Source organism: Aulonocara sp. 'chitande type north' Nkhata Bay, linkage group LG15 (genome assembly GCF_057382095.1).
Source record: "Aulonocara sp. 'chitande type north' Nkhata Bay isolate Kocher_YH1m ecotype deep benthic linkage group LG15, A_spYH_male_GT1.1, whole genome shotgun sequence".
Classification (NCBI taxonomy): domain Eukaryota; kingdom Metazoa; phylum Chordata; class Actinopteri; order Cichliformes; family Cichlidae; genus Aulonocara; species Aulonocara sp. 'chitande type north' Nkhata Bay.
In genome coordinates this window covers 4,046,068-4,073,816 of record NC_141358.1, presented here as the reverse complement: position 1 = coordinate 4,073,816, position 27,749 = coordinate 4,046,068, and the positions used below count along the sequence as shown (strand labels likewise).

General features: G+C 42.2%; 3 protein-coding genes across 5 annotated transcripts in view; 1 reads left to right on the top strand and 2 right to left on the bottom strand.

Annotated features, from left to right (window-relative positions):
* The first annotated feature begins 3,387 nt into the window (after positions 1–3,387).
* hmgn3 (high mobility group nucleosomal binding domain 3) overlaps positions 3,388–27,749 on the top strand; it is a 37,988-nt gene continuing 13,626 nt past the window's right edge. Inside the window, exon 1 of the mRNA XM_086265424.1 lies at positions 3,388–3,729. The gene's annotated coding sequence lies outside the window, so the exon portion shown is untranslated. The remainder of the gene's footprint in view (positions 3,730–27,749) is intronic.
* On the bottom strand, positions 5,051–17,434 carry clic5b (CLIC family member 5b). 2 transcript variants are annotated; one of them, XM_086263809.1, is made up of 6 exons: positions 16,776–17,434; positions 9,594–9,703; positions 9,371–9,496; positions 8,631–8,737; positions 8,231–8,412; positions 5,051–6,595 (listed from the first exon to the last, which is right to left on the bottom strand). In XM_086263809.1, the coding sequence occupies exons 1-6, from the start codon at positions 17,346–17,348 to the stop codon at positions 6,431–6,433; spliced, it is 1,263 nt and encodes a 420-aa protein (XP_086119935.1). In that variant the 5' UTR covers positions 17,349–17,434; the 3' UTR covers positions 5,051–6,430. The 2 variants fall into 2 exon arrangements, with proteins under 2 accessions (XP_086119935.1, XP_086119936.1); XM_086263810.1 differs by lacking the exon at positions 16,776–17,434 and adding an exon at positions 13,666–14,016.
* enpp5 (ectonucleotide pyrophosphatase/phosphodiesterase 5) lies at positions 19,046–26,356 on the bottom strand. Of its 2 annotated transcripts, none has more exons than XM_086265421.1 (4): positions 26,115–26,356; positions 23,593–24,495; positions 22,868–23,044; positions 19,046–21,341 (listed from the first exon to the last, which is right to left on the bottom strand). In XM_086265421.1, exons 2-4 carry the CDS (start codon positions 24,470–24,472, stop codon positions 20,923–20,925), a joined length of 1,476 nt encoding a protein of 491 aa, XP_086121547.1. In that variant the 5' UTR covers positions 24,473–24,495; positions 26,115–26,356; the 3' UTR covers positions 19,046–20,922. The 2 variants fall into 2 exon arrangements, with proteins under 2 accessions (XP_086121547.1, XP_086121548.1); XM_086265422.1 differs by lacking the exon at positions 26,115–26,356 and adding an exon at positions 25,876–26,065.

Sequence of the window (27,749 nt, the reverse complement as noted above, 5' to 3'; positions counted from 1 at the left end):
CCAATACAAACTGTTTACGTGACCTCTACAAACGTTTCAGAGGAGCAGCTCAGGCGGGAAGTGATCCTCAAGGGCCTCATACCACTCACAGAGCTGTATATATCTTCCTATGTTTCCGTCTCCACTAACAGAGCTGTGGGTTGAGTGTGTGTGTGTGTGTGTGTGTGTGTGTGTGTGTGTGTGTGCGTGCATCTTGATTTCTCATTTAGTCCCAAGATAAACTGAGGCTGACGGGCTCTCCAGTGTGGGCTGTAGAACCAGCGTGAAGCCTTTGACCTCCCTGAACCGCTGTTACCTGATGTCATCTGGGCTTCAGTGTTTTGGAGCGACCACCGTCACGTCTCAGAGGATGACCACCTTCTCCGACTTCAGCCCACTCCCACCATAAAATATATAAAAACTGTCAGTAATTTGATGTGATGGTAACTGACACCTCTCCACCGGCACCCACCCACTGCTTGATCCTTGAGATTTTCAAACTGTGACAACCATAACTGTGTACTTTGGCGCACTCTAGTGGCTCCTTAATTTAACCATGGGGACCGCAGGGAGGGGGCCCACCTATACAGCGTTCCATATAGCCAAACTAGCACTTATTATGTTAGTGGAACTATTGCACAGCCTCCAAACACCCCACATCTTGCCTCTGTGGAGTCGAGCCTGCACAAGAGCTTTTCCTCCATAAATGAATGCCAGATCTGAAAAGCTGTTCACCCTCACAGAGAGGGGACCGTAAAAGACAACTTGTCTTCTGACCTGTAATAAAAGAAATGATCAGCTGGCAGGCGAGCCGCATCCAGGCAGCAGCCCAGAACCTCACAGACATGGTAGGGTTGTAAGGCAGCCTTGACATCCTGCACCAGAATCCATTCATCACTAGATTAAAGCATGCCTGTGTCTTTAGCTTGCTTTGGAAACATTTGATTCCATGAAACCATTTGCTGCTAAGTGAAGCTCAAAGAGAGTGCACTTATGAAACCTAAAATGCCTACATTTAATGAGCACTGCTAGTTCAGATTATGCAATTTGATACTGGCCACACTGCCTGAAAAAAAAGAAAGAAGAAGAAGCGGGAATTACTGTGAAAATGTGAGTGTCAGTACCATGGAGAGCGACCAAACATGCAAACAAAAGCCCTCTTTGTCCCATGCCTTTGCTTCATGTCAGTGTTTCAAATTATACACCATCTCGACTGTCAGAAAAATGGCAAACTGGTGCAGCACAACCGAATGCACAGAACATAAGACAGGATAAACTCTGTGCCAAATATTCATGTAAAACAGGCGTTTTTCCATAGGTTTCAGCCAGGCAATAAAATTTTAAAAATTTGGGCCCGGGCCCCATCTATTGCCTGAAACCAAGCATGAAGGAGCCCTGTGCGTTCTTTGTGTCAGATGAAGGCAAGTGTTAATTGAGATCTAATGGACTGGTAATTCGGAGCAGTCACGGTAATCCAGCTCGCTGCTGAATGACATACAGCCCTGGTGACATTTAGATCAGGCGGAGGCCTTTTTTTTTTTTTTTAAAGGAAAATCTTCCGTACGACCATGGCCGCGTGAGGCGTGCCAGGGGAAAAGTGGGGGACGAAGGATGCCCGCCATCGTGTCTGGTTCTGCTTTAGACATTCATCCTCTCTGTCTCCAAGGATCATAACTCGTGTTAGAGGCGGGTTTTATGGTTTATGACTGGAAAATAAAATGCCCCGCGCTTCCTGCAGGCGAAGTGATGATTTATAAGTATGAATGATAAAGTGAGCGCCCGTCTGACAGTGTGTGGATGTGTGAGGGCTGCTGAGGATCCAGACATGTCCGACATGTGGATGCGAGTGTGGTCGTATTGCGAGTGTGGTCACCGCAGTGTGGTTATATACGTTGGAACACAGCGCAGAGGGAAAAGTTGTGTCTCAGTAGTAGGTATCACTACCTGACATCATCATCTCACATAATTAGCACAGTGTCCACATCCTTCTCCAGTGACCAAGGATTATTTCATGTGGTTCGCAACTGGAACAGAAACCCTAACCAGAGAATTTAACCAAGATCATAAATACCCCCAGGCTCTGCTGTCTGCAGACATGGTTACTCACTTCGACGGCTCCTCTCCAAAAAGCCAATCAGATATGTTTATTGTTATCTTCTGCCTAAATTTGGGTCTGATTATTTAAATACATAGAAAAATGTCTTGATCACCTGGCTCCAAGCTCAAACAGTCCACAGTGGAAGCCATGGCAGCCTTGTCCCAGCAACTGATGTAAGACAGGGGCCCGTGAACGCCAAAAAATCCCTCTGGTGAGGTCGTCAGTCTTGTGCCGTAACCACAGGCGCGCGCCAGGCAGATCAATAATCCCCATCAACCTTCACCACAAGTCAGTCAAAGCTCTGAGGGCAGGCCAGGAGAGGAGGTTTGGGGGACCTGCTGAGAATTTGATACTCTCTAAGATGCTCCCTGTCTCAGAGTGGATGGAAGAGATGAGTCGTTTTCAGCAGCCATGTTGCTCTTTTTTTTTCTTTCTTTTTTAAAACAGGATCTCCTGTTATGACTTGTTCCTGCGCTCTGATTAGAAACTTCCTTCTCAGCCCTCACCTTCTAAACGGGCTGATGCAGACGTCATACTTCAGACCTTTACGATTCGACTTAATGTAAGAAAACAAAGGTGGAAAAAATGAACAAAAAAACATTGATTCTGCTCCTCGCAAAATTAGCTATGAAAAAACAGACTGTCTAATTCATGCCTTTCTGTGTCATCACTCCAATCACAGAGCTCAGCATCTGTATCCCTCAAAAATAAATATCCGAAAGTCATTTAACAAAACTTACTACTCTGGTCTGAAGGCACAACCACAAGTCAAGGGTTCAATTTTAAAACAGTTCATATATATATATATATATATATATATATATATATATATATATATATATATATATATGTATACATACATACATACATACATGTTGGACAAACTTTGGTTTGTGGCTTTATTTCAAGTTTTACATATTTACTTTTCAGAAACATGGACGCTTAGCCCTGTGGCTTGAAGTTAATAACAAACCATAGTGCCATGAGCCAAATATAAAATAATTTTTTTAAAAACAGCAGTTCCTCAAACAGTTACTTACAGCAGGCTCCAAATATGAGTCAATCCTCACAGGCTCCCAGGTTAAAATCCCCAACTTAACAAAAATAAAAACGTTTAGGCTTAAAAATAGACTCAGCTGTTACAGGTTTGGTTGCTTTAATCACTGACCTGTCTAAATACCTTCCTTCTTAATTTATGGACTCAGTTACTCGTTTTGGGTTAAACTGAATTTTAAAAACTAAGTCTATTTTGTAAATCTTGGTCATGCCACGTTTCAAAGTCGTATATTGTCTCCGGTAAGAAATTAGCTATCGAGCTGCCTATTACTATTAGCATGTTCATTATCATGTTTTGGTTTTTTGGAGAGGGGGGTAGCCAAGATGACTGCAACACTCATCTTGAGGCTTAAAAACTGAATTTCAGAAACAAATGGGCGACGTCTATCTTTTGTAATGCCTGTGGCGGATACAGCCTGTGGTTGCTAGCTAGCGTTTCCTCTTCACTTGTGCTAATATCCAGTCTCTGAACTGGACCTCTGCTGGAGCATTTTCCCTTTTGTAGCATTTTTAAAACATTTATCTGACAGTGAATATTACTCGGTGCACTGTGATTGTTCTAACAGACCATTCCAGAAGCCTGCGTGCCAGTTTTGGTGAGTGAAATTCTGGTATTTTATTTTCATGTCACTTAGCATTAATTAGCAAACTTGCTAATGAAACCAGCTAATGTTACTTAAGATATTGCGCACTCTTGCCGAAATATGCCACTTTTGTCTCAAAAAACAAACAATAACATGGCAGTTGACCAATTCCACCAAATTTGGAAATATAAAACTTAAAAAAAAAATAAGAAGAAGCAAAATTGTTGAAGATAACACAGCAGCAACAAATGTATTATAACAAAAACAGGACAGGAGAAGGAAAAACTAAACTTAACCTCAGCCTGAAACATATATGTCTGTCTCCCAGGTGCAATGTCTTTAGCAGCAGCTAAATTTGACGTGTTCTTGCACAGGGGCCTATATGGCAGTATTTCTTAAACTATGGGTCTGGCCCTTAATTGGATCACAAGTCTGTTTCTGGTAGGTCCTCACACGTCAAGCACACCCGTTTGTTTTAATCAGCTCAGGTCTCAAAGCAAGACTCAATTTACAAAATTTATGCCTGAGCTGAAAAGGTTTACTAAACCTGGCTATAAAAGTGCACTGTGTGAGTCCCCTGTCAGCCTATATGGACTCCCTGCGCTATGGTGGCCAAGCCAAGGCCAGCGACTGGTAGATCCACTGGGAATGTAATAACAGATTAATGTGGCGTGCCAGGCCCCATGACCAGACGTGTTTGACGCTAATGCTCCACTGTATATTATCCAGCTTGCAGAAATGTTGGATGTGAGCGATGGGATCCAAGGACAGGGATGTTTAGGTACTAATTACCAAACAGCAAGGCACAAGTCTCGCTCCATATTTCCTTACTCCTGTGGAAACACTAGGCAGGCTCCATTTATTTTCTTTGACTGTTGTTTCTGGCAAGGCCGCGTCTCAGTAAACACCACTCGCCCACCATTGTAAATCCGACAGGCGCAGATCTTTCAAGTTAGACTCCTTTGAGGAAAAATGGAGACAGATCGGATGGCGGCGCTCGGGTTTTCCGTCTTAATGAGAGAGTGGAGAAGAGGGATGGCGTTTGATCCCTGGCATGGAAGCCTCTATTTAAGCCTGTCAACGGTCATCACTCTCTCTCCCCCCTTCTTTCTTTCTCTGTTATGGATAGAGAAACAGACCTGCACCACTGGATTTGATCAACTCAGTACTGCACACTTTAACCCTTTTTCAGAACCGGGATCCAGTCTCCCCTCCAGCACCTTCACTATCACCCAGAGAGACTTGCTCAGCCTTCCCCTTCCTGACAACCTGCGAGCGTGGATGTTGATTGATTACCTTAGCTGGAAAAGAAAAGAAAAGGCAGAAGCAGATCTGTGAAAATATTATTTTATTTGTAGAGCTTTGCAATGAGAAAGCCTTTCAGTCATCATGCTCCAGTTTCATATCATGTGTTTGTCCAAACCACACAAGAGCCTTATGGTTCTTCAAGGAAGTCGCGCTATAGTTGCAAGCCCGACAGCAAGCCAAAGACGATAAGCCCCGAGACAAATTTCTCTGTTCTCTGCTAGACAATGAAACTTTTGAACTTTAACTTTTAGGCTGCGGATGTTGATGAAGTCCTCAGAGAGGAGGAAATGTCTTTCTGATGAAGGGCTGGAGGGCAGGGCTCCTGACCATCGCGGACCTGGCCTGGAAGACGCTTTTCATCGCAGCACTAATGGCTCTGGCTAATCAGGCCTGATTGGGGCTGCTAAATAAATACTCTCTCCATTTATAATATCATGCGTAACTTAAGACAAAATCAATACTCGAGACTGAACACTAATAGCTTGAGGCAAAACAAACGTCCCAGCTCTGGCTGCAATACATTTTTCAGAATGAATCCATCAGTGACATTGGCATGGATTTCTCATACTTCCAAATAAAGCCACGTATCTGTGGAGTTTTCATATTTCCGAAGGCTCCGAATTGGTTTGAAAGACATTCACGCATGCAAGCAGTTCAGAAACAAGCCTCGTTCTAAACTTTTAATGCCCATATTAGGTACATTTGTTCTTTTTGTCGAGCATATATTTGAATAATATATATATTTTTTGCCTTTACATCAAATTTTCAGAAGCATTAGAAAAGAAAAAGAAACTACAGCAACACCCACAGTAATGAACTGAAAATGAAACTGCAGAGTGGAACAGTCATATTCAGCAAACAATTAGCATCAATCATCAATCATAGATGAATCAAGGTGTCTCCCCAGGAGCCAGAGCCCGATAATAAACACTGGAGTCAGACTAGACTTATGTGGGCTCGGGAATAAATAAAGTGAACGACCTCGACATCAGCAGCTAGTAAAATGTTTGGCCGTGCGGTAGAGTAGGTATGAAAGGGAGCTTTGTGTTATGAGGAATAAATACAGACAGACACAATCACATTTGAGCGAAAAGAGTTATGTCAGAAGTCTCACAGCAGCAACGTTGGAACCTGGCTTTGAAATGCGAATCACGTTAAATGTGTTTGATTTATCTTCTGCTCCACTTCTGCTTTGCCGTGTCTCTGCCGAGGTGATTGAAATACCATACACACTGTGCACCGAGTAGCTAAAGTCCATCCACATCTGGAGCTGAAACAAAGACATCGGACTTGTTTATTATGACAGACGAGGATCTCACAAAGGACAGTCGCGTGTTACGTTCATGGGGGATGTTTTCTTTATGATGTGTGTTGCCGGTTTATTTTTCCTTGCGCTCAGGTCAGGCTACTTGGCCAGTCTCCTCGCCACGTCTTTGTAGGCGGTCTCGATCTCAGTGTCAGCAGCACAGGTGTTGGTGAACTCGTCACGCGTGGAGGCGTTGTTCAGGTAGCGCCACACCCCCGACATTTCCGCTGGGATGTCGTAGTTGCGGTATTTCTTAGCAACAACCTAGGAGAGAATGCAAGGCGATAACTAAACTACCCCGTTCATTCAGACTCGAGCTGATATCTTCAGCACCTTCCAGGAGGTATGTTTTTTGGATGAGGTGTTCCAGTTTGCCATTTTGAAACAAAACTAATAACATTTATGCTTTTTTTTTAGCTCGTGAATGTAAGAATTAATGCCTTTCAGCAATACTCTGTATATCGTCTGTGCTCTGCATCCAAAAGGTAAGTCAGAACCACTTCCACTGCAAAACCAATGAAGCATTAAGTAAGTCAGCTCTGCAGGAGCAGGACATGCCGGTTAGATTCATTAGATACTTTCCTCCAGTGGTGAATGCTTATCTGCCTGATATATTAACCCACCGTAGAAAGGACCTGCTCTTGTTAAAAATTGTAGTTTTAGTTTAAAACAAAAAACTTTTAAAGGGAATTTGTGTTCTTACATTTTGTTGTGTCCTCCTGGACTAAAAATGGGATTTAGCAGTATAACCTTTAGCTACTAATAATTTGACATATGGATACTAAATGCCCCAAATAACAAATTCAAGATAGTTTTTTTCCCCTTAATTAAGAAAAGAGAAAACTATTTTTTTAAATCTAAAAATCTAATTTTTAAAAATTGTGGCTGTGGAAGACAAAGTCAAGAGCAAACCTAACTTAAACACACCTTGGGGGCAGAGTTGCTTGACATTTTCAGTCTTTTCCTTTTTTCCTTTTTACTTTCTTTTCAGATCCTGCTGGTTTCCAGAATAGATTTACTTGTTTTAGTTTAGTTTTTATTAGTTCCAGTGTTAGTTTTAGTCTTTTTTTTAAATCATTCATGTATTCCTGTGGCACAAAATTGAATACAAATGCAACATTTGTGGAGGGAGTTGGCTCGCAGTCATGTAGACACCCTCAGGCAGGCTGTTGACAGATTTGACCATATTGTTGACGATTTTTGACTGCATAGTTTTATTTGACTTCAATTCTTTCTTTCTTTTTAAATACACATTGTTTCAGTTAATTTTCATTTATTTATAGTCTCTAGTTTCTGTTATAGCTTAAACTATAATGTACGTTGACATTTCGTTTTAGTTAACTGTAATACTGCTTGGGACCTCCCCGGGTGTTACCAGACACCAATTTAAGGCAAACACATCATCATCATCATCAAGCACATATTAGGTTTATTACCACAGCCTTTATTACTCAAATGCAGCAAAACACTGAATTCATTATCAAAATCCATGTACTAAATCTGGTTTTGATATATCAAAGTGTTTATTTATCACCGGCTTTAATAGAGGAACAGCTTGATATGACAACTTCTGTGAACCTTACTGTAGACTGGAAAACTTGTTTAGCCCGTGAAAATGTATGAAACTTTTTAACAAAGTCCAATATTGCAGAAACCGACCTCATAAGGTGGTTTGAACTTGGATAAACTGGTGTGTGCTTTAAAGGTTACTTGGAAAAACACACGTCTAACTTTAACAGATAATAGGATCTGGATTGCTCAAAGTACCGATATGAAAATCTCATCTGAGAATAATAAGGGGCCGGTAGAGAATGATTGTTGAAGGGCAACGCAGCTGTAGAATCACCACCACTAATTACTGCCCCTCAATAATTTTCCTCTCATGCCATATTTCTTTACCTTCACTATGTAGAGTTTGGGCAGGAGGTTGCAGTCTGCCAGAGTGAACTCGTTCCCATCCAGGAAGCATCGGTTGGAGCCCTTCTCCTCCTCCATGCTGTTTGCATCGATCTCATCTGGCAATGGGTTGTTAAGGTAGTCATCCAGCTTCTTCAGGGCTTTGGTTAAACCTTTCTCTAGAGCTAAAACGCACAGATACAACACCTTTAAAAGGTGACGGAACACGTGTGGCGCTAACCTCACTAGGTGGCAGCAAAGCAAACGGCATGAGCTCATGCCTAAAAAGTGGACTCTGCTACCACCTAGTGGAGGATTTGATGAATCACTCCCGCATGATTTCATCTTGTTCCGTTGCACATGTACATGTGTGAATGTAAATGGCATGAAATAAGCAGCCCACCAGCGTTGGCTTCTGGTTTGGTGTTCTTGATGTAGGCTGAGAACTTGGCAAAGATGTCGTTTCCAGCTGTATTGGACTCTCTGTGCTTGGCAGCCAGTCTGGGATACCTGAGTGGATGGGGGGACAGGGGCAGGAGAGGCAGTCAGAGACCCAGTCAGACCAAACCATCTGGATAGCATTAACACCTGGGCTGAAACTCAGCTCACACTCCAAACATGTTACACACTCTCACCAAGCTGGCTACTCGCCCCTTGAGCTTCTCACACTGAGGTCGGTTTATAATGTAAAAAACTTTACAGGCAATAAAATAAAGATTTAGTTAATCTGACATTTTTCTCTGCAAACGCTCACACGCTGACTCTGGTCATTTTTACTGGAATAACAACAACAAGAACCCTCTTAGGCTCTTTTACTAAAATTACCCCAATCAGATTTTGTCAATAAAGCTTTGGATGTAGAGTGTTAAAGATTTTGCATTTAGGAATTAAAAGTGCAAAAACACATACCTGGGACACTTACATTATACTGTATATCAACTCAAAATAGATTTGCAGCAGCTATAAACAGTAATCTCTGTTAACGTCAGCCTTCATCAGATCCAGCACTCTTTTACTGGACTAAAGAGTTTCCTGTTCTTTCAGCAATGCTGCTGAAGTGAAATAAATCCAGCCAAACCAGGATGTGTGTAGTTGGTGGTATAATCTGATACTCTGTTATGAAAAACCCTCTAGTTGAATTACTTTGGAGGACAGAGTGTCTCCTCAAGAAACTCTTCAATCTTGTTGACGTCTGTCTTGACCTCTCCTTCGAAGGTCAGGAAAGGAGGGTGCGTCCCTGGAGCCAGGTTGTGCAGATCTGCCGGCTTCCTGCAGAAGACACACGCGGAGAAAGCAGAATGTCGTGAGGGGCGACGTTAGCACGTTTTGTTTTCATGTTTGCAAACTTGGCTTTTTGTAACCTCACCTCTTGAGGTCGACGGTCGTGACGTTGAACATGACTCCTTTGAGCCAGAGGATCATGAAGAGGCGCTGAGAGAAGGGACAGTTGCCGATGCTTTCTCCATCGCTGCCCGCCTGGAAGCAGACAAAGGATGAAAAGACTTACATCTTGTTTCTCTAATTCAGCTGTGGGAAGCAAGTACATGACCCTTTGGTAACAATGTAACAACCTTGCTACTAACAGGGATAAGTCTCCTGTTATCTTAAGCGATAAGTGTTAACTCACTCTTTACCTGATATAGTTGTTCCAATAAGTAACATATAACATTACATAAGCACACATAAATAGGTCATTGTGACAGATTCGTGATAAGGACAGAGTCAAACTAAACCTACCGTCTGTGCACGTGTTATTATCTGATGTGAACTGCATACTTGTAGCAATCAGAATTATTGTCTGAAGGCCAAAAAAATGCCCACGGTGAAGGAAACATCCTGTTTCTTTTTTATTATATTAATACATAACAGCTATCAGATATAACCACTTTGAACACTTAGAAGAAAAATAACCAGTGATAATTTCAATAATTATGTAAGACATGACTGGCTAATTATTACCAGTGCACTTAAGTTTAAGTAACAATACTTAAACTTTTACAGTAGGTTTGATAACGTCAGTATTTACACAGTCAGTGCAGTATACACTTACTGGATCTCCTTTCCTCTCTTCCTGTATATGCATTTATTACAGGCCATTAACACCGTGTCTTCTCTGTGCTGTCGTCTATGTTTTTGTCTCCCTGTACCTTTCTGCACACGTCTCTGTTTTCTGAAGCTGCACTTTTGCACTTAGTATTTCTCTCTGGATTGTCTGTTGTGTTGTTCCCAACCGTAACCCACCCACTCGTGCCGCGTGGCTCCAGGCACCTCCTTCAGTCTGGTTAAGTCAGACGTTTCTTCCTCCCCACTGTCAGTGGGTGTTTGCTCACAGGGGATTGCTGTTTCACACCCTAATATTTTTAATGATAGGGTCTTGAGATGGCCACTATTCATGACAAATTAATTGAATGAACTGGATGAATTTAAAGTAGCTGTTATTTTGCAGATGCTGACCATACGAGTGCCTGTGAGCAGTGTATCAACAGTGCCCAAGGTTGTTGATTTTTGACAGTACGCTTGTGCTTTGATCAAAAAGCTCTGAGAGAAGGTCCTTAAAAGTTAAAAACCTGGCCTGATTTACTCTTGGCCATTCTCACGTTCAAGGTCATGTTCTCAGCCACGTGTGCTATTTTTAGTTTGCTCCCTGGAAGTCCCCTTCTGACCACTTAAACTGTGTGCTCTGCAGTTTCACCACAGACCTCAAATCAACTTCTGTCTCAAACTGGCGCAAAACATGTTTGGAGGATGAACTGCGGTGCTTGTCAGCAAGTTGTCTCATGCCTGCTCAGAGTGCACAGACAGCACAGGAAATTTTCTGTCTGCTCCAACACAATTTTCTTCACTACCTGGACGACACACTAGACTGAGATACCTACCGCTTTGCTCACTTCCTGTAAATAAAGATCAAGCTGAATAATCACTGTTTCGACACACTAGAGGAGATTCAATGTGCACTGCTGAGGCACAAGTGCAAGTGGAGCCTGACGAAAACTTCTGCATAGTAATCTAGAAATAGCAGCCATGCAGATTGCAGCAGCACAGATGTGTATGAGAAGATGATACTGAATGAACGAGTTAAAATGGGCATAATGTGCCAGGGTTCCATCATCTACCCGTACAGAGAAATGCAGGAGGTTTATGTGGTCCTAACGCACCACCACAACGTGCATAGTAGAGACACGAATGCAAGAGGACATCCACCGAAAGATCTAAAAAGTAGCAGGGCACATTGTCCTGATATGGGAGAGAATGTGCTGTCGAACATGAGCTAGGCCACATTTAAATCAGGTAACGGGTTTGATTTGATTCACCTGTTCACTGCTTTTCTCTTTAAACGTTGTATTTTTATTTATTTATTTTCTGATGAAGACAAAGCTACACAGAATCACTTCCTTCCTATCATATGCTTGTGTACATGCACTGATATTATGTGTCGGCATGCACGGATACTCAGAGGAGCACAAACGGTGACATCTGATCCAGTGAACCTTCTGAATTATACATGGTGATTCTGATAAGCAGGTTCATTGGCCCCTGGGGCACAGAGAGCAGCGTTCGACCTGCAGACCTGCAGACGCACACAAGCCCACAACACATAACAAATATGTGAGTGCAATGACGTCCCGGTCATTACATGACAAGTGTGACCATTGACCACATTAAAGTTATTAGAACGGCAGATGAACTTCATTGCATGCTATTTCACTATTTATGTCACTAAAACCTTTGAATGGCCAGTATAACAAATAATTGGACACACAAACAATCCCTTCAAAAAAAGAAGTTACTGCAACGACGTGAAAAAATATTTTGACATTCACCACAGACGTCCATCATCAGTAAACAGCTCCTAGCAAAGACCAGAGATAAAAGGGCCGTCAGGCTCAAAGTAGCTGAGCCAACTGTATGGACGCCAGCCATTGATGCTCTCAGTGCTGTCTGTGTATTGTTATGGCCAGGCTCAGTCGCATGGTGGTAACACAATACACTGGCCTCAAATAATCGCCAATCAACATCTAGAACACAGAGCACAAAAGCTGCCACACACAGCTAGACCACTAGGCCCGAGGAACGTGAGAGCATGGAGCTGCTGAGTGATCAGATGATGACTGTTGGGGGCTCTCACGTCATACGATCCATCACATGCTGTGTTATGCTATAACTATAACTGGGTTTTGGCGTCCTTAGTTTGCCTAAGCCTGCTTTTTAACAAAGAATTCATAAATGGGGTTCTGACATATTAACTGAAAACATTGATACTACAGTCATTCACAGAATAATACTGTAATTTCTAAAAGGCATACGAAGATTAAAACTGCTAAGATTGATCCCTCTGGTGCACGTAAGACTCCTATAACCCCCGATAGTCACCGTTTATAGGCTAATTCCTGTATGTGGGGTGGAGCATGATAGTTCTCCAGCCATCAGATCCATGTAGATCGTAGCACGATGAATAAATTATTATATTAGGATTGTAGTCACTCTCTATATATATTAATACAGTTTGTGTTTAATTAGGATTTATTGAAAGAAAATGACAGTTTAGAAACTAAATCAAAGATAAAGGCCTAAAAGTTAATTAGTTGACCTCCGAAGTGCCTGCAGAAAGTCAGACTTCTCACCAGCTAATTAGAACTGTGCATCCAGGCAGCACGTTAGCTTTTCCACCTGCCTCAGGTGTATCCATCTGCCTGTGTGATTCCTCAGCGGACCTGAAGTAAAGCTTTTTATAGAGAACAAAACACCACTGCTGTGTCCACTGATGGTACCACCTTCAAACTGTTGTCATTTTTTTTCCACTTTATTATTACCTGTTTCAAAGTTTCCACCCTACATGCTATCTTATATAAAACATCTTTTTGAAAGGTCCTTGAACAAGCAAGCCTCACCACTTGAAATTCTTCCAGAGATGTATTTGGGTAGTTGTCTGCGTTAACGTTCATTTTCATTTGTTACTGGAACATAGAAACTTCAGGTATAGCATTATAAGGTACTTTAAAAGTTTGCCCCCAAAAAACAAAGATCATAAAAGTTGTTCATCCCCTGGAAGTCATGTTTCTACCAACATCTTTGCTGCTGCTGAATACTGCAGATTTCAACTCAGGAATGCAATGTCTGTTTTACATCTGAGACATTAGACAGATTCTCGAGACTGATTGCATAGCACAGTCCTCCCTGAAAAAGTGTGGACTGAAGTAACAGTACCACTGCATGGCCTGATGTGAGCTTCTCACCATCAACAAGCAGCTTCGGTATCACTGTCACAACCATCCTGGGTCGGGGTGCTTGCTGGTGCTGCTGTAACTCTACCTCCGCTATTGGGTTACGCAACTGCTCCATAACACGCAGCGATGCTCATTTGAGAAATTCAGGCAATACTTGGTCCCTCAAATGTTATCAAAACCTTCACTGCAGCCATAGTTTTGTGTCTATCTTACCTTTACAAAAAGTTCAATATCAGGGTCTCTGTCTTCATCAGACATGATTCCTTTTTCTTTTACTTTTTTTAAACTATGTGTCCTTTTTTATCCTTGGAGCTCTACATCTTCTGGAAAGACAAAAAAAAAAAGGAGGAGAAACTTTTATCTTCTCTGAGGTTATCCTCTCTCACACCTAAGGAAGTTCTGTTCCCTTCACCTTCACCACCGTTTGCAGCTGTAAAGGCAGTTTTCTGCTCCGTTTGTGTCTCCTGGGTGAGGCTGAAAGTCGGTCCAGGTGATAGTCACAGCCCTGTGCTCTGATTTAGACACAGATGGAGGGCAGCATTAGATGTCACTGACACAAAGTGGAAAACAGGTGTCAGTCTATAGCAGAGGGGGTGGAGCCCCGTGTCTCTCTTCCCACCACTGCAACCAAACCTGACATCAAAATCGCATCACAGGCAGCACTTACTCCCTTATCTCTCTGCCCCACAGCTGACACATTCTTATTTTTCAATATTTTCCACTATTAAATGTTTTATTGTATTATTTTTTGCCAAACTGATGAAACACTTCCTGAACACCCAAACCATCAATAATATATTCTCCCCATCTGACAACATTGCCAAAAATGGGACACTATTTGCGTCACTTTGAGTTTCTGAGGCTGTCAGTCCATCACTTACCGAGTAGTTGTGCAGCAGCATTTATATTTAATTCATGTTCACATGTGTTTGACTCTGGCAGGTTATATTTGATCACCACCAGCAGACTAGAGAAGATTCCTCTCTAAATTATTGATGCACGGCTGCGGTTTTAAGGCAAAAATTTGCATTTGTTTGCAGAAAGAGGCCACAAAAATAATTTTAAAAAAAGCAGGTACATTTGACACATGGAAACTGAGTAGTGTGTGTGTTTGTGTGTGTGTGTGGCTTATGAGAGATAGATCCGAGAAAGAAAGTTTGATGAAAACAGCAAAGAGGAGACAGATGGCTCAGCTGGAGAGAAACGTTTTAACTGTTTCTATTTATAGAGCAGCTCCCTCTCCTGGCTGGTGTACCAACTTGCAGCACAAACCAATTAAAAGGGAGCTGCAGAGGAAGAAGGTGCTCATTATCAGAGTTCAGGATGGAAAATCTTGAACAGTGTCTGAATGTGTTATTTTAGGTCTTAGTTAGTTTATTTGCAACGTTACTGAGTGAACAGCACCAAAATGAGGGAGGACTATCCATAATAACGAGCTGAGGATACCAAAAATATGTCCCAACTGGATTTATATTCATTTTAAAAAAGAATAATAATAATAAAGTCTAGATGAGAAGATTTTTTCAAATTTCCACCACCAAGACTCTTATCACCTGTAGCTTGTAATTCTTTCAACAAATGGACTTAAACATGGACAAAGGAGGTTAGTGCTGAATCACACTAACGGTTTCCCCTTTTTTCCAGCCTTACATTTAGTGTGCAGTCACAGAAACTGTACAGTTTTTAATCTAACTCGAGTAAAAGTATCGACCAGAATGTCTTCTTTTCTTGTCATGGATTTCTAAATCAGTAATTTAAATCAATAATAATGGGACCATTAGTGGTTTCTAAGATATGGCCTTGGCGTTTCGATCCCTTTGAAACAAAGGGAAGTTCAAATCAGTGACTCGCTGGGCTAATCATTCACCATAAACATCAAACGGCTACAGAGAATTGTCTCTTTCCGGAACTGAGGTGACAGGGAGTGTGTGAACAGCGTATACGCACGAGCCAGAACTGCTGAAGAGTCTTGGACAGTTGCAGTTATGTGAAAAGGTCTTATCGCACAAAAACAGTGACAGAGCCAGTAAAAGTGCATGTTAGCGATACTGTTGATAGCCTAGGGCAGCCCACTTTATCTGACTGTGGAGGTTTCATTTTAAATTTTCCCCTCAGAGACGTGACCTCATAACTCACCTTCCTACTTTTATGATGGAGCTCGTGTTAAGTTTATGGCCATTGTTGATGATTAAACTGTTGGGAAACGCACCCACGGAAAGACACATAAAGGATAGAGGGTGGGGTGTTTTTCTTGAAGGGGCTGAGGATGTTATCACGTCTGTCGTCTCCTACGGTCTTCGGGGGTGAACTATCCTGCATATTTATCATAATTGTGATATAATGTAGTTTTGTACACTGAGTGTGTTAAGTGTGTAGACTGCGATGAGCTTTCAGATCCTGCCAATGTCGTTCCAGCTCACCGAGGAAGAAGGAGCAGCTCAGACAAAAACTGTGCACTCTGAACTAGATGCAATTTTTTTTGTAGGGTTCTTGAAATGTGTTTTTTTTTTTAAAGACAAAACATTATTATTCTTGAAAAGCTGTCTGGTGTTTTCTATTCTCCTCGTCATAATCGCCTTTTTGGTTTTATGGTGGAGTAAACAGGGAAACAGGAAACGTGTGGGCGAGGAAGATTATGACATGTAACACAGCTGGAATCAAACTCATTCACCGTCTCACCCAACAATGCTTCACGCTACAGGGAGACAAGGCAATTTTAAAATAAAATAAAAAAACAAAACAGCCTGTTGCCATTACCCATTTCATGACTTTCACTGACTTGATGCCAGCAGCCTAATCAGCAAAGTGACTGATAGTACACTCACCAGAGCAGGTATCACCAAAAAGCAACAAAACACACAGACGGATTTGCTCAAGCGTAGAGTTCACCCCTGGTTCCTGTGACCTTAACGCGAACAAGTTAATTATTACAGCAGAGTGATTAAAGTCACACACAAAGATTTGGATACAAAGAAATCACTGCTTATGCACTATTCTTTTAAACATGCATTGTTCTAAATATACACAGCTTAGTAACACTTATATTTAAATATAACTATTTAGACTTAACTAGTAACCACATGGACGTCTAATGAGGTGAATTATCATTTCTATAATTTAATATAATATAATATAATATGCACAGGAGCAAATGATGAGAGTCTCTTCAAAAGGATGCTCTACTTGGCCTCAGAGCCTTCTTTTGTGCAAGGAAGTGAAATTCCACGCGCCTGAAGGCTCATGCTGAACCCTGAGGCTGTGTATTGTTGATGCCTGGATCAACCCTGCAGAGCTCTTTTTATATAGTATAACATATGTCTCACCTTAATGTACAGGGCGATGTTAGGCTGGTTGGGATCAGCTGGCGCAGAGCTGCTTTCATCCAAAGAGACACTTTCCAGAGTTTTAAGCGTGTAGTCGACAGACTCCTGCGGCTCGGGGTCAGTTTTAGGGCGGCTGTAGGCCATCATCATCCCATCCTCGGCGTTATCCTCTTCCTGGATCTTCCTCTGAAACGGCGGGTCGTCGCAAGGATCTCCGGGTGAGGCGGATGAATCTGAGGAGGAGGATGAGCGCCTGGATCCGTTGTGTGCCTCACCGCTCACCTCCTGCACCTGTGCCTCCACTTCCACCGCAGGCTGGGGCTCCACTTTTTCCTTTCTCGCTTTAGCGTCCTCGTCGTCGCTGGATGAAGAAGAGGAGTCGCTGTGTTTGCCCCCTTCCCTGATCTCCATGTAATCCGGGGAGCTGCGGTCTTCCTCCTGAGACGGCCTGTGGACCAGCACCTCGCTGTACAGCTGCTCCCTCGCCTCACCCGAGTTCTCATATTTGGGCTCGACGCGATCGCGTCCTGCGGGCACATCTTCGTGATCTAGTGTTTCGTAGATGTTGTCCATGTCTGGCAGCAGACCTTGAAGTTGAAAGTGGAGGAGTAGTGCTGGAGTGGTCAGTGTTTTCACACCGTGTGCCTGCCTCTGACTCACTGACTGAGCGCACTGAGCAAATTCCAGTGATAACTTATAAAAGACCTTTGATCCTGCAAGTTAACGAGTGGATAGCGTAAAAGCGGAGCACTGTGCCCCTTCACGGATATTCCGGTTTTAAATGTGATGGCTTGCAAGGACAGAGAGCAGCACATAAACACTGAAAACCTTTCAGAACTTTAAATCAGAACACGATGACTTAATCTTCTGGGACCTTTGCAAGGTTGATAAGCTGTAGAGCCCTTGTGCATTTTCTAGACTTGCTTACGTAAAATCTGTGTAAATGCACCTTGCCAGGTTTCCTCCACCCTGCGGCTGACAGTAAGATAGAAAAGAGGGGGATAGTGTAATGATTATAAGATGACAGAGGTGCAAGCTTTGTTTGTGGCCAGTAACTTAGAAACACACATCCACTGGATGGGTGCAGAAAAGAGGGCTTAAAATTTCAGACAGTCAAATGTATTTTAATGAGTTTTCCAGTTTTTCTGTATTTATTTCTTGCAGTTTCAGCTCAAACGGTGATGCTGACACGTGTCTTTCATTTACTGCACCAGCATTTCTTTGTCATGTGGAATGACTGAGACATACTGTCGTCTTTTTATTACATTCAGGGATTAAATGTGTAATTAAACCTCTTTATACTGACAGAAAGGGGAGTTCCACCGGTTACCCACTTAGGATTAAAGTGTGCTGTATGTGCCCCTTGATATAAAATGAGTTTGACATCTATTAGATGTTATCTTCACCCATTGGAAAATACAGGAAGGAAGTTTTGTTAAGGCAAAGAGTCTGTGTTACTTACTGAGGTGAATCTGTGTTATTGATGAACAATAAAACCCAACTTTAAAAGGTTAAAAGATGGTATCACGATACTGCTGAGCTTCCTTTGGTGGATGTTCTTTGCAGGGTGAGAATATTTTTTTAATTCCAAATTATTAAAATTACAAAACCGTCCTCATCACTATTTTTTTCAAAGAAATGGAAAAGGTAGGCATGATTGCATGCACAGTTATACTCCAGTCTGAAAAAGGGGAATCTTATGGTTCAACTAAGTGACTGATTTTTTTTTTTTCCATTTATTTTCCAATCCATTCGCTTCCTCTTATCCTTTTCAGGGTTGCAGGGGGCGCTGGAGCCGATCCCAGCTGTCATAGGGTGAGAGGCGGGGTACACCCTGGACAGGTCGCCAGTCTGTCGCAGGGACAGACAACCATTCACGCTCACATTCACACCTATGGGCAATTTGGATTAATCAATTAACCTGTCCCCACAAGCTGCATGTCTTTGGACGGTGGGAGGAAGCCGGAGTACCCGGAGGGAACCCACGCAAACACGGGGAGAACATGCAAACTCCACACAGAAAGACCCCGGCCTGATGGTGGAATTGAACTCTTGCTGTGCGGCAACAGTGCTAACCACCGTGCTGCTCTTATTTATTTTTTTGTTCCTTAAATGCATCACACTTTACAATATTTAGCTGCATTTCTGAAGAATGACAGATTACTACAAAATTTTAATTTTTGTGGACTAAGAGAAAAAATGTAAAGATCTGGGCCTCGAACACAAGGGTTAAAAATAATAATAATAATAATAATAATCAACAAACACAGTTATTTTCACATTAGTCCCTTTATTTCCAGAAGACTCATTATTTGCTTCAATATGGCAAAGATAGTTAATTTGTAAATGATATTAAATATCCACGATTTTAATCCAAGGTAGTAACAAACTGAGATCAGCTTCATCTAATATTCTTTCTTTTCTTAAAAACTTCAAATAAATCGTTTTTGGAATATAGCATGGATACATTTCACTTCTCTGTCAACAAGTTAGGGGAAAATTATCAGACAACACTTTTCCGTCATAAAACAACACAATTCTCAGAAAATTAACAATTTCATATAAATGCTCTCAATTTATGAATTTAAATTTTGTAAAAAGTATATATCACAGTGATGTCTGTCATTTTCGGGCACGGGTAAAGTCAGTGCGTCGAAAAGCAAAAAGGAGAAAATTGAAATTGAACCAATTCTTTCTTAAAAGACGCTGGAAAAAAATGATAGTATTTAATCTGCAGATTATAATTCTAGTCTTCTACCTCTCTCTCCGATTATGCTACTTAAAAAGCTTTTAAGCAAGAGGCACCTATCTTTTTTCGTCATTTCAAACAGCAACTACAAACTAGAAGTGCAAATTATACATGACCTAGAAGCTTCCAGCTACTGCCCCTTCATTCAGTTTCATTTCAATCCTGTAGTGCAAATTATGGGAACAGCTCTCGCAAGTCATGCTCGAAATAGTCTTCTCAACCAAACAGAACCCTTAAAACTCCTAACACAAATACTGACCAATAGCAATTGCACTTCACATTTCACCAACAAATGACCATGGTAATGACAGCAGACATATGAATGGAAGGGCACTACACAATCATCTTACACTGGAAGAAAAAAAAAGCCCTCCTGACACACACAAAAAAAGGACAGACGCACAAACAACTGCACACGTTCGAGAGATGTTCTCGGTTAAGTTCAAAGGCAAATGGTAACTGACTACTGAAGTGATTAGCTCATGGAATGACCTACACGTATGAGCAGTAGCTTGGCACGAAGAGTGAGACTTTAGTGGTTCCAGTTAACATTCAGAAGTAACACTGACCACAGTCAAGTGCTTAAAACGAACAGTTTGGAATACTTTAGATTAATCACAGCATTTGTAGTTCAAAGTAACATCTTATTCAGTGCTCAGACAACAAGAAGAACAGGTGGTGACGGAAAAAAAAAATCTCACCAGATCCCTTTTTCACTTTATGACATACAAATCTGTTTTGCATAGATTTGAAAATGTCAAAGCAAACGGACTGAAGACGACTCTCACTGTCAGGATGAGAAAGGTGTCAGTAGGCTTTCCAAAAAGTTACTCGTTTGACCTTCTGTGCTCATGGCACAGCTTCCCAACAAGCTAATGAGTGTTACATTATAAATTCCAACAAGGTAAGATTGTCTGAAGGTACGCACCATTACAAGATTTTTACACCCCACCTTGGAAAAGAACAGCTTTAGTGGGATTTGAGCATACTGATACCTCGATATCATCCGTGTCACAGGCTTGGCCACCAAAAGCTCACCCTTTTACAATCACAGGCTCAAACTTCACGTATACTTTTGTATCTTTACTCATAAAGTGACAATGAAAATGTTAGACGCTATTAGGTAGAATTCACAATCAAAGCAAAGCCACTAAGAAACCAATTATTCTGAATAAACCCAAACCAGAAGCACGCCCGGGACGTTTCCCTTACACCAGACGTACCCCTACGCACGAGTGGGAGGGTACATTTCCTTGATCTTCAGTGAATAACAAGAGCAGCACAACGGCATTTAGTGATGTAAGGGAGGCATTCAGGGGATGCTTCTGGATGTGGGAGTACCTTGGGAGGAGGAATACCTCCTCTTCTTTTACGTCTGCCTCTCTTTCCACTCTCAAGCTACAGGTGCAAATCCTCTTGCAGTAAAGGCTGCGACATCTCCCAGCTCCTGTGTTTTCTCGAGGGCCGCTGTTTGAGTGTCACTAGTATGACGTAGACCACTAGGAAGCCCAGCACCAAAACCACACCGAGGAACGAGCCCACGATGGGGGCGCAGGAGTACCCGGTGCCCGGAGGGGGAACGGGAGGGTGAGGCGGGACCGGCGTGGTCACAGTGGGCTCTATGGACAGGAGGTCCTGAACATTCGAGAGGGAGCCGTTGTTCGGCATAGGGCGGATGGACAGGATGTGGCACATGAGAGGGTAAAGGTCAACGGAGCGCATGGAGGATTTGACGTAATTCTCACGAAAGGCCGGCCCACGAGCCACGAACACAGGCTGCATGCTACGTAAGCTGTTGTTATAGCCATGGTTTCCCACTGGAGATGAAAAAAAAGACAAAAACATTTGCATAAGAAGGTGGAAATCTTTGATGTAAATTATTATTCTGTTGCTAATAGACCTTTTATACATCTATATCTGGTTTTCACATCCCATAAATCACAGACCGCTCGTTTTGTTTCCAGATTTATGGGACCTGGCGCCGCAGCTCTACCTGATGATTTACTGCCAAAACGACTTGCCTCAGCAGACGGGATAAGGCTAAATCAATCACAGCGCAGCCCAAACAAAAACTGAAAATGAAATCACAAAACACAAAGACCTTACATGAAAGCTTAGACAGGCTAACAGCCGCTCCTCAAATTTATCAGTGCTATTACATCCAGAAGATCTGACGTGATTCTCTCAGCGCGCTGTGAGTAAAAATCAATACACTCTATCAGCGCTGCTGCGACGGCAGCTTCAGAGGGTTTAACGGCCATTCGAGCAGGTCCAGGGTCTGCCATAAATCTTACCTTAAAGATACCCCGCGGAGATTTCCGATCCCCAACGTTGCCTGGTCGACATTTCTTTCCTCTATATTTTTGTTTTGTAAACATGCACAACTACACACGTGCGCGCGCATGCAAGAACATCAGCAATTCTACCAGTGCTGTAATCCCATTCCACTGATCGATGTCGCAAGGAATGAGCACAGAAGTGCAGCAATCAGCCGGCGGAATGCTGCTAGCAACTAAATATGGATGTATAAAATGTCTCCCGCTGCAGTATCTAATAAAGGCAAATGCCAAATAAATAGAGACAGACATATAATGGAATACCAAGAAACGCAGAGCACATTTTCTTTCAATTGATGTAAACAAAGAAGAATGACTGGGTTTGTGGAGCTGCAGTGTTATTTGTATTGCATTACTCCGCAGCGCTCTGTGATGCACTGAGAAACAGAAGGGGCCACTGCTGCACGGGAAGAGACATGTTTTAGTCATGAATGCATATCGCTCCCTCTCAAAAACTTTGTTATAGCAGGAAAGCATCATAATACACACATGTGTATCTAAGCAGTCTCACATCGCTTTGTCCCTGAAGACTGAAAGTCTGCTAGTTTTCTTTCCAGCCGCAGGCTCCACCTGGTCATTTCACTCATTAACAAGCCTTCAAGCAGCGAGGAGGAATTAAGCAGTGACATTAGCTGGTGAAAAGACACTCTGCCTCCATGACACATGGGTCTGAACGCTCTAATCTGAGGAGGTGATGCTCAGTAGGTTTTGTATTAGGAAAAAATGATTGCACTTAGAGTTAATGCAATAAAAGCCTCCAAACCCATCCATACACACACACACTTTTTAACTCAAACATACTCTTGCTGGTCCTAAGGGAAAGCATATCCAGCTTTCTTTGTTAATTACAGCTGCTCTAAACCAAGCGCTGGTTCAGTGACTGAAATAAACCTTCTGTGAAGCTATTATTAGAGCAGAAAAAAGGCTGCTGCTAAAACAAACTGACAAAACCTGTTTAATGTGCACAGTAACGACTCAGCAGAGCTTTGTGATGTGCGAAAACGTACGCATGAAGGGTCCGGTCCTGTTCTGCATGATGGTCCAGCCTTCTTTGGCCTCTATGACGATGGGCATGATCCTTGTGTTGTGCTGATAATGGTAGTGCTGGGGAATCTCCTCCTTCTTGTACACCACCATGTTCGGGTTTGCATCCACCAGCAGATTATACACCTCGTCGAGTTTCCCTGAAGGACACATAACGAGCGGTAGCAGAAAATCTTTATAGAGGCTGCAAATTCTGATTTATGAACGGCGGCTCATGAGGAACAAAAGTTCAATACTTTAGAGATTAACTGAAAAGCAGCAACTGTATATAAAAGATGGACATAGCCTACAGTTACAGACAGGATGAATATAAGATGACTATAGTTTCTAGGTCAGAAAAATTGAGCAAGTGCAGAAATGCCTTAAGCCTCCATTCTATATGAAGGCCACCAGATGGCGATCACTTCCAGTCCTGTAGAAGTCTATGGGGGAAAATGGCTCAGTCACTGGTTTTGGATCAAATTTAATAAAAATTAAGTTTGTGATGTAAACCTTGGTCATCATGGAGGATTGTCTGTGGTATGAACTGTTAACTAAACTGATAATGTTTAGGTCAGTCCTGCACATCCACTTTCCCTTTTTTGGCCAGATAAAGTTCATTTACAGCTGCAGCTTCATATTTAATATACAAGCATGATGGTGGTGAAGAGGAAAGTGAATGAATTTCCAAAAACATTACGGTTTATACCTTCGTTGGGCAGGATTCCCACCACTGGACTCTTATCCACCCAGGTGTACAGGTCTCTGCTCACGTACTCATCCAGTTCTATGATCTTCTCAGGAGAAAGCTGAGCCATCCCATGGTCACTGGTCACTATGAGGTTCACTCTGTCATACAACCCTGCCTCCTTTAGCTTGTTTATAAGGAAGCCGAGCTTCTCATCAATCCACGCGATGACTACGTCCATTAAGGAACTCTGAGGTCCAAGGTTGTGCCCGCTCTCGTCAGGCTCCTCCCAGTACAGAACTCCAAAGTCCACCGCCTCAGCTTCTGGTGCAGAGAACCACTCAATAATCCGTTCCACTCTGGTTTCAAAGGAGACTGAGGCGTTGTAGGGGAGGTACTGAGTAGGGTACATGTTGTGGATTTTGACATCAGACCCGGGCCACATCGCTGCCCCGCTCCGTCCTCCAGCTTTCTGGATGGTCACCCAGATGGGCACAGCCTCCTCCCACCACCGTGAATCATAAACACTGTCCGTCTCCATGGAGAAGGACCGGTTCAGAACAGGGTCGTACATCTCATTAGCCACAATGCCATGCGTCTCGGCATAAAGCCCCGTCACTAAGCTGTAATGATTAGTGAAGGTTTTGGTGATGTAAGCATTCTCCACAAACTCCACTTTCACCCCTGTGTCCATGATGCTGCGGAAGTTAGGCGTTGGAACACGGTCAATGTAGTCCCAACGGAAGCCGTCAAAGGACACGAGCAGCAGCTTGGGCCGCTCCGTTACAAGGTAGTCCCTACTTCCACGGTGGCTTGGGCGATCGAGGGATGCCAGAGGCAGAAGCAGGGCCCAGAGGCAGAGCAGAGGACTGTGGCCTCTTCGCAACAAGTAGCAGAGCATAGTGTGCAGTCTGACGAAACAGCCTACGAAAAAACAACACATTAATGACTGTATGCATTTTATTTTTTCCTCTCAACTTGTCTATTGGAGACAGTACAGGTGACCATTAAAAACAGTTTAAATGCCCAGTGTTCGCACACAGAGGTGCTGCAGCGTCGCTTTTTGTTAACAATTAAGATTTTGCGTTGCTGCAGCTGAAAGAAGGCAAAGATGTAATTTCATATGCAAATGAAACATTAACAAGGGAAAGTTCAAATTGTTCCAGTAATGAAGGGTCACTGCTGTGATGTGAAAATTGTTTGCCTATGCATATTTCTTCTCTAAACAGCATCAAAAACATTAGCTACTGGAGGCTAGACCACCTGATTTATTAACTAATTTCAGCTTTCTAAGCAATAAGCCGCTATTTGCCAACCACGTAGCTGATCTGCTTTATTAGTTTCCTGTTCTGGTTGAATTGAGTCTCATTGTTTGTTTACAGTACAGCAGAGCTCCAGAGAGCTCGTCAGAAGAGTGTTGACTGTCAACAGCCAGTGGCAGCAAGTATTTAATTAGAATATTGTTGTAACGTGACGTAAATCAGCTTTTTATTGGATGATAAATTCAGCTTCACTGTTCCATTTACTTTTTGGTGACAACACAAAGACTGAGAGGTGGATGGGGAAGGTGAGAAGGAGAAAGCGTTGGATGAAGACAGCAGAGAGCAAAATAAAACAGGTTAGAGTGGACATGAAGGCAAGTCAAGAAAAGTTACAAAGCTGAGGTAACTTCTGCTTTGTCCACAATTTCACATTCTAAATAGAACATATTAATTGATATAAATATCAGCATTTAACAGGATTCATGTCAATGAACATGGGTTGAACGGTGACATTAATATTAACTGCAACGCACTCTATGCATGACATTATGATAATTACCCTAACCCTTAAGGGGCTGAGCCCCGTAAAGTTTACGAATGCAAAGGCAACATTTACTGATTACCCAGATTTATATATTAAAATATTAGTAGAGTAAAGTTAGGAAATCAATCACGCAAAAGAAACACACATTTGCACATGTGAGGGCTGTTCTACATAATAACAGATCTCTGGGTTTTGAACTTTTGGCCGAATCAAACAAACAGCTGAAAATGCCTCCTTGGAACTTGCATCACTAATTAATAATAATAAAACTAATGGCTTAATTAAACAAATTATAAAAAATATATGTATACATTACACTAAGCTGGTTATGAAAACAATGCAGAAATTAATTGAGAAAATTGATTTAAATAACAACGTAAATGATAAAATAATAATAAAAACGACATTTAGATATTTCAGTTCATGACAGCAAAGATGTCATTGGAAATGTGGCGAGCTGAGGATATCACAACGGCGACACATCAGAGAGACACTCACATCCAGACGAATTAAAGTGAACCTCCCGACAGTCCGCTACATTATAACAGATCCCGTGTTTTAGCCTTTGTGCTGCATTGCTAACAGCTAAAAAAAAAACGCGCAGTTCTGATTGCAACAATAACCACGCACAGCAACGAGTGCAATTTACACGAGTGCAGCGGATGGAGCGACAACGAGGCAGACTACATGCACAAACTGAGAAACACGCCAAACCCCGCTGCTGTCAACGGGCTTACCTTGTTATCAGATCCTGCACTGGCTCGATCCCTGCGCTGCACGACGAGATAAACAGCCCGACTAGCTGAGTTATGCCAGGAGGAAGTCCCGCCTATCAGCCTGCTGTGTGTTTTTGCCCCTCTGCTGCTTTTATGTGTTTAGAGGCTATAAACCAAAAGCGGATCATATGCAGACAAAAGGCAGTCTGACCGGTGTTTCCTGCAGACGCATGATTCGCCTCAAATTTCCCAGTGTGCACACAAACTGTGTCCCAATGACGTAATGCCGGACCGGTAAGAGTGATGGGTGGGAGGGTGATCCAGCTTTATAAATAGACATCTGGGTGTCAGAGGGGTTAAGTTTGTCTCGTTTTAAGAGCAAAAAAGAGAACGTTTAAATGTGTCACATAAATAATAAAACGCTGCGTTGGAAATAGTTATATTAAAATGTATTGCTGCTTTAAACCCCTCAGCAGTTTCCTTGAATAATATACTAATGCTGAAACGTGAAATAGGGCAGAGATGTTAAACATAAGGCCAGGGAGCCAGACCTGGCTGAACAAAGGATCCAATTCGACCCACTGGAGGGCTTTGCAAAATGTGAAACATGAACAGAGATGAAGCATCTGTGAGCAGTGAGGAGCAGTGAGTTTTACTTTCATCTGAGAGTCTGAGATCTGAATCTTCATCGATCTTAGAGCCTCTCTACCTGACAGGCACCCTGGCATGCCATACTGCCAAATAACACCTTTTTATTTTATTTTGTTTTATTTTTTATTTACTGCAAATTTTGTATGAATTAATGAAAGTGCTTCATGTTCAGCTTTCATTGCGTTTTCTGTTTTCTTTATGGCTTCATGTGTTACAGTTTAAGCGTAAGGAGTCTGTGTTGCTGTCCTTGGACTTACACTAGAGTCCGTGACACATATCAGATATGAGATCTTAGGTTCCTGATCATCATTTTAAAAAGCAGATAGCTTATTAATTGTGAATTTTTTCAGAATGTACTTATTAAATTTCCTTGCAGAAGAAGAAAGTGGGAAAAAGAAATATGAAGAGTTTTATTTGCTATTATTACAGAGATTATTAGAAAAAGGTTTCAGTGGATGGAATTGGGCCTGTATGCGGTGCACATATTAAAATGACTTTCAATCCTCTGTAATTCAGTATTCATCTATAATAATCATGCAAAAGATTGTCCACAAGGTGTCAGTCATGTCCTGCCTACATGCGGGTGTATTTGGGCCTGGGTCTGGCTTTCTTCACATTCTCTACAACGAAATATGGCATCTCAATAATGTCACTGCGTGGTGAGAGCGAGACTATTTCTGACTTGCTGACGAGCACTTCCGTGTCTGCAGAGGCAGCCTCGGCTCTTTTACTGATGTGTACTGCTTCAGCGAGTCATTCGATTTCCCTTCTCATTTGGAGTAGTACAATGAATATGGAAACCCAAATTTTAATCAGACACAGACACGGTGTGTTTAATCTGTCAGAGGAGTGTGGGGGATAACGTTAACCCATATTGTATTAATTTGATAAACTGTGCTTTATTTGTATAAAAGGAACACACTGACCTTCTTAACTGACCAAGCATAATTTGATATTTAGCCCTGAGCACAGCCCAAAGAAACTGGAATTTAAGAAAAAGTGGAA

Excerpts from the sequence above, each read along its gene's own strand:
- enpp5 (XM_086265421.1), bottom strand. The coding sequence starts at position 24,472 with ATGCTCTGCTACTTGTTGCGAAGAGGCCACAGTCCTCTGCTCTGCCTC. Across the intron at positions 23,045-23,592 it reads GGGAATCCTGCCCAACGAAG|GGAAACTCGACGAGGTGTAT; the intron begins GTATAAACCGTA and ends TGTGTCCTTCAG. Across the intron at positions 21,342-22,867 it reads CAGGACCGGACCCTTCATGC|TGGGAAACCATGGCTATAAC; the intron begins GTACGTTTTCGC and ends TTTCATCTCCAG.
- clic5b (XM_086263809.1), bottom strand. The coding sequence starts at position 17,348 with ATGGACAACATCTACGAAACACTAGATCACGAAGATGTGCCCGCAGGA. Across the intron at positions 8,413-8,630 it reads CAAACCAGAAGCCAACGCTG|CTCTAGAGAAAGGTTTAACC; the intron begins GTGGGCTGCTTA and ends TGTGCGTTTTAG. Across the intron at positions 6,596-8,230 it reads CCAAACTCTACATAGTGAAG|GTTGTTGCTAAGAAATACCG; the intron begins GTAAAGAAATAT and ends ATTCTCTCCTAG.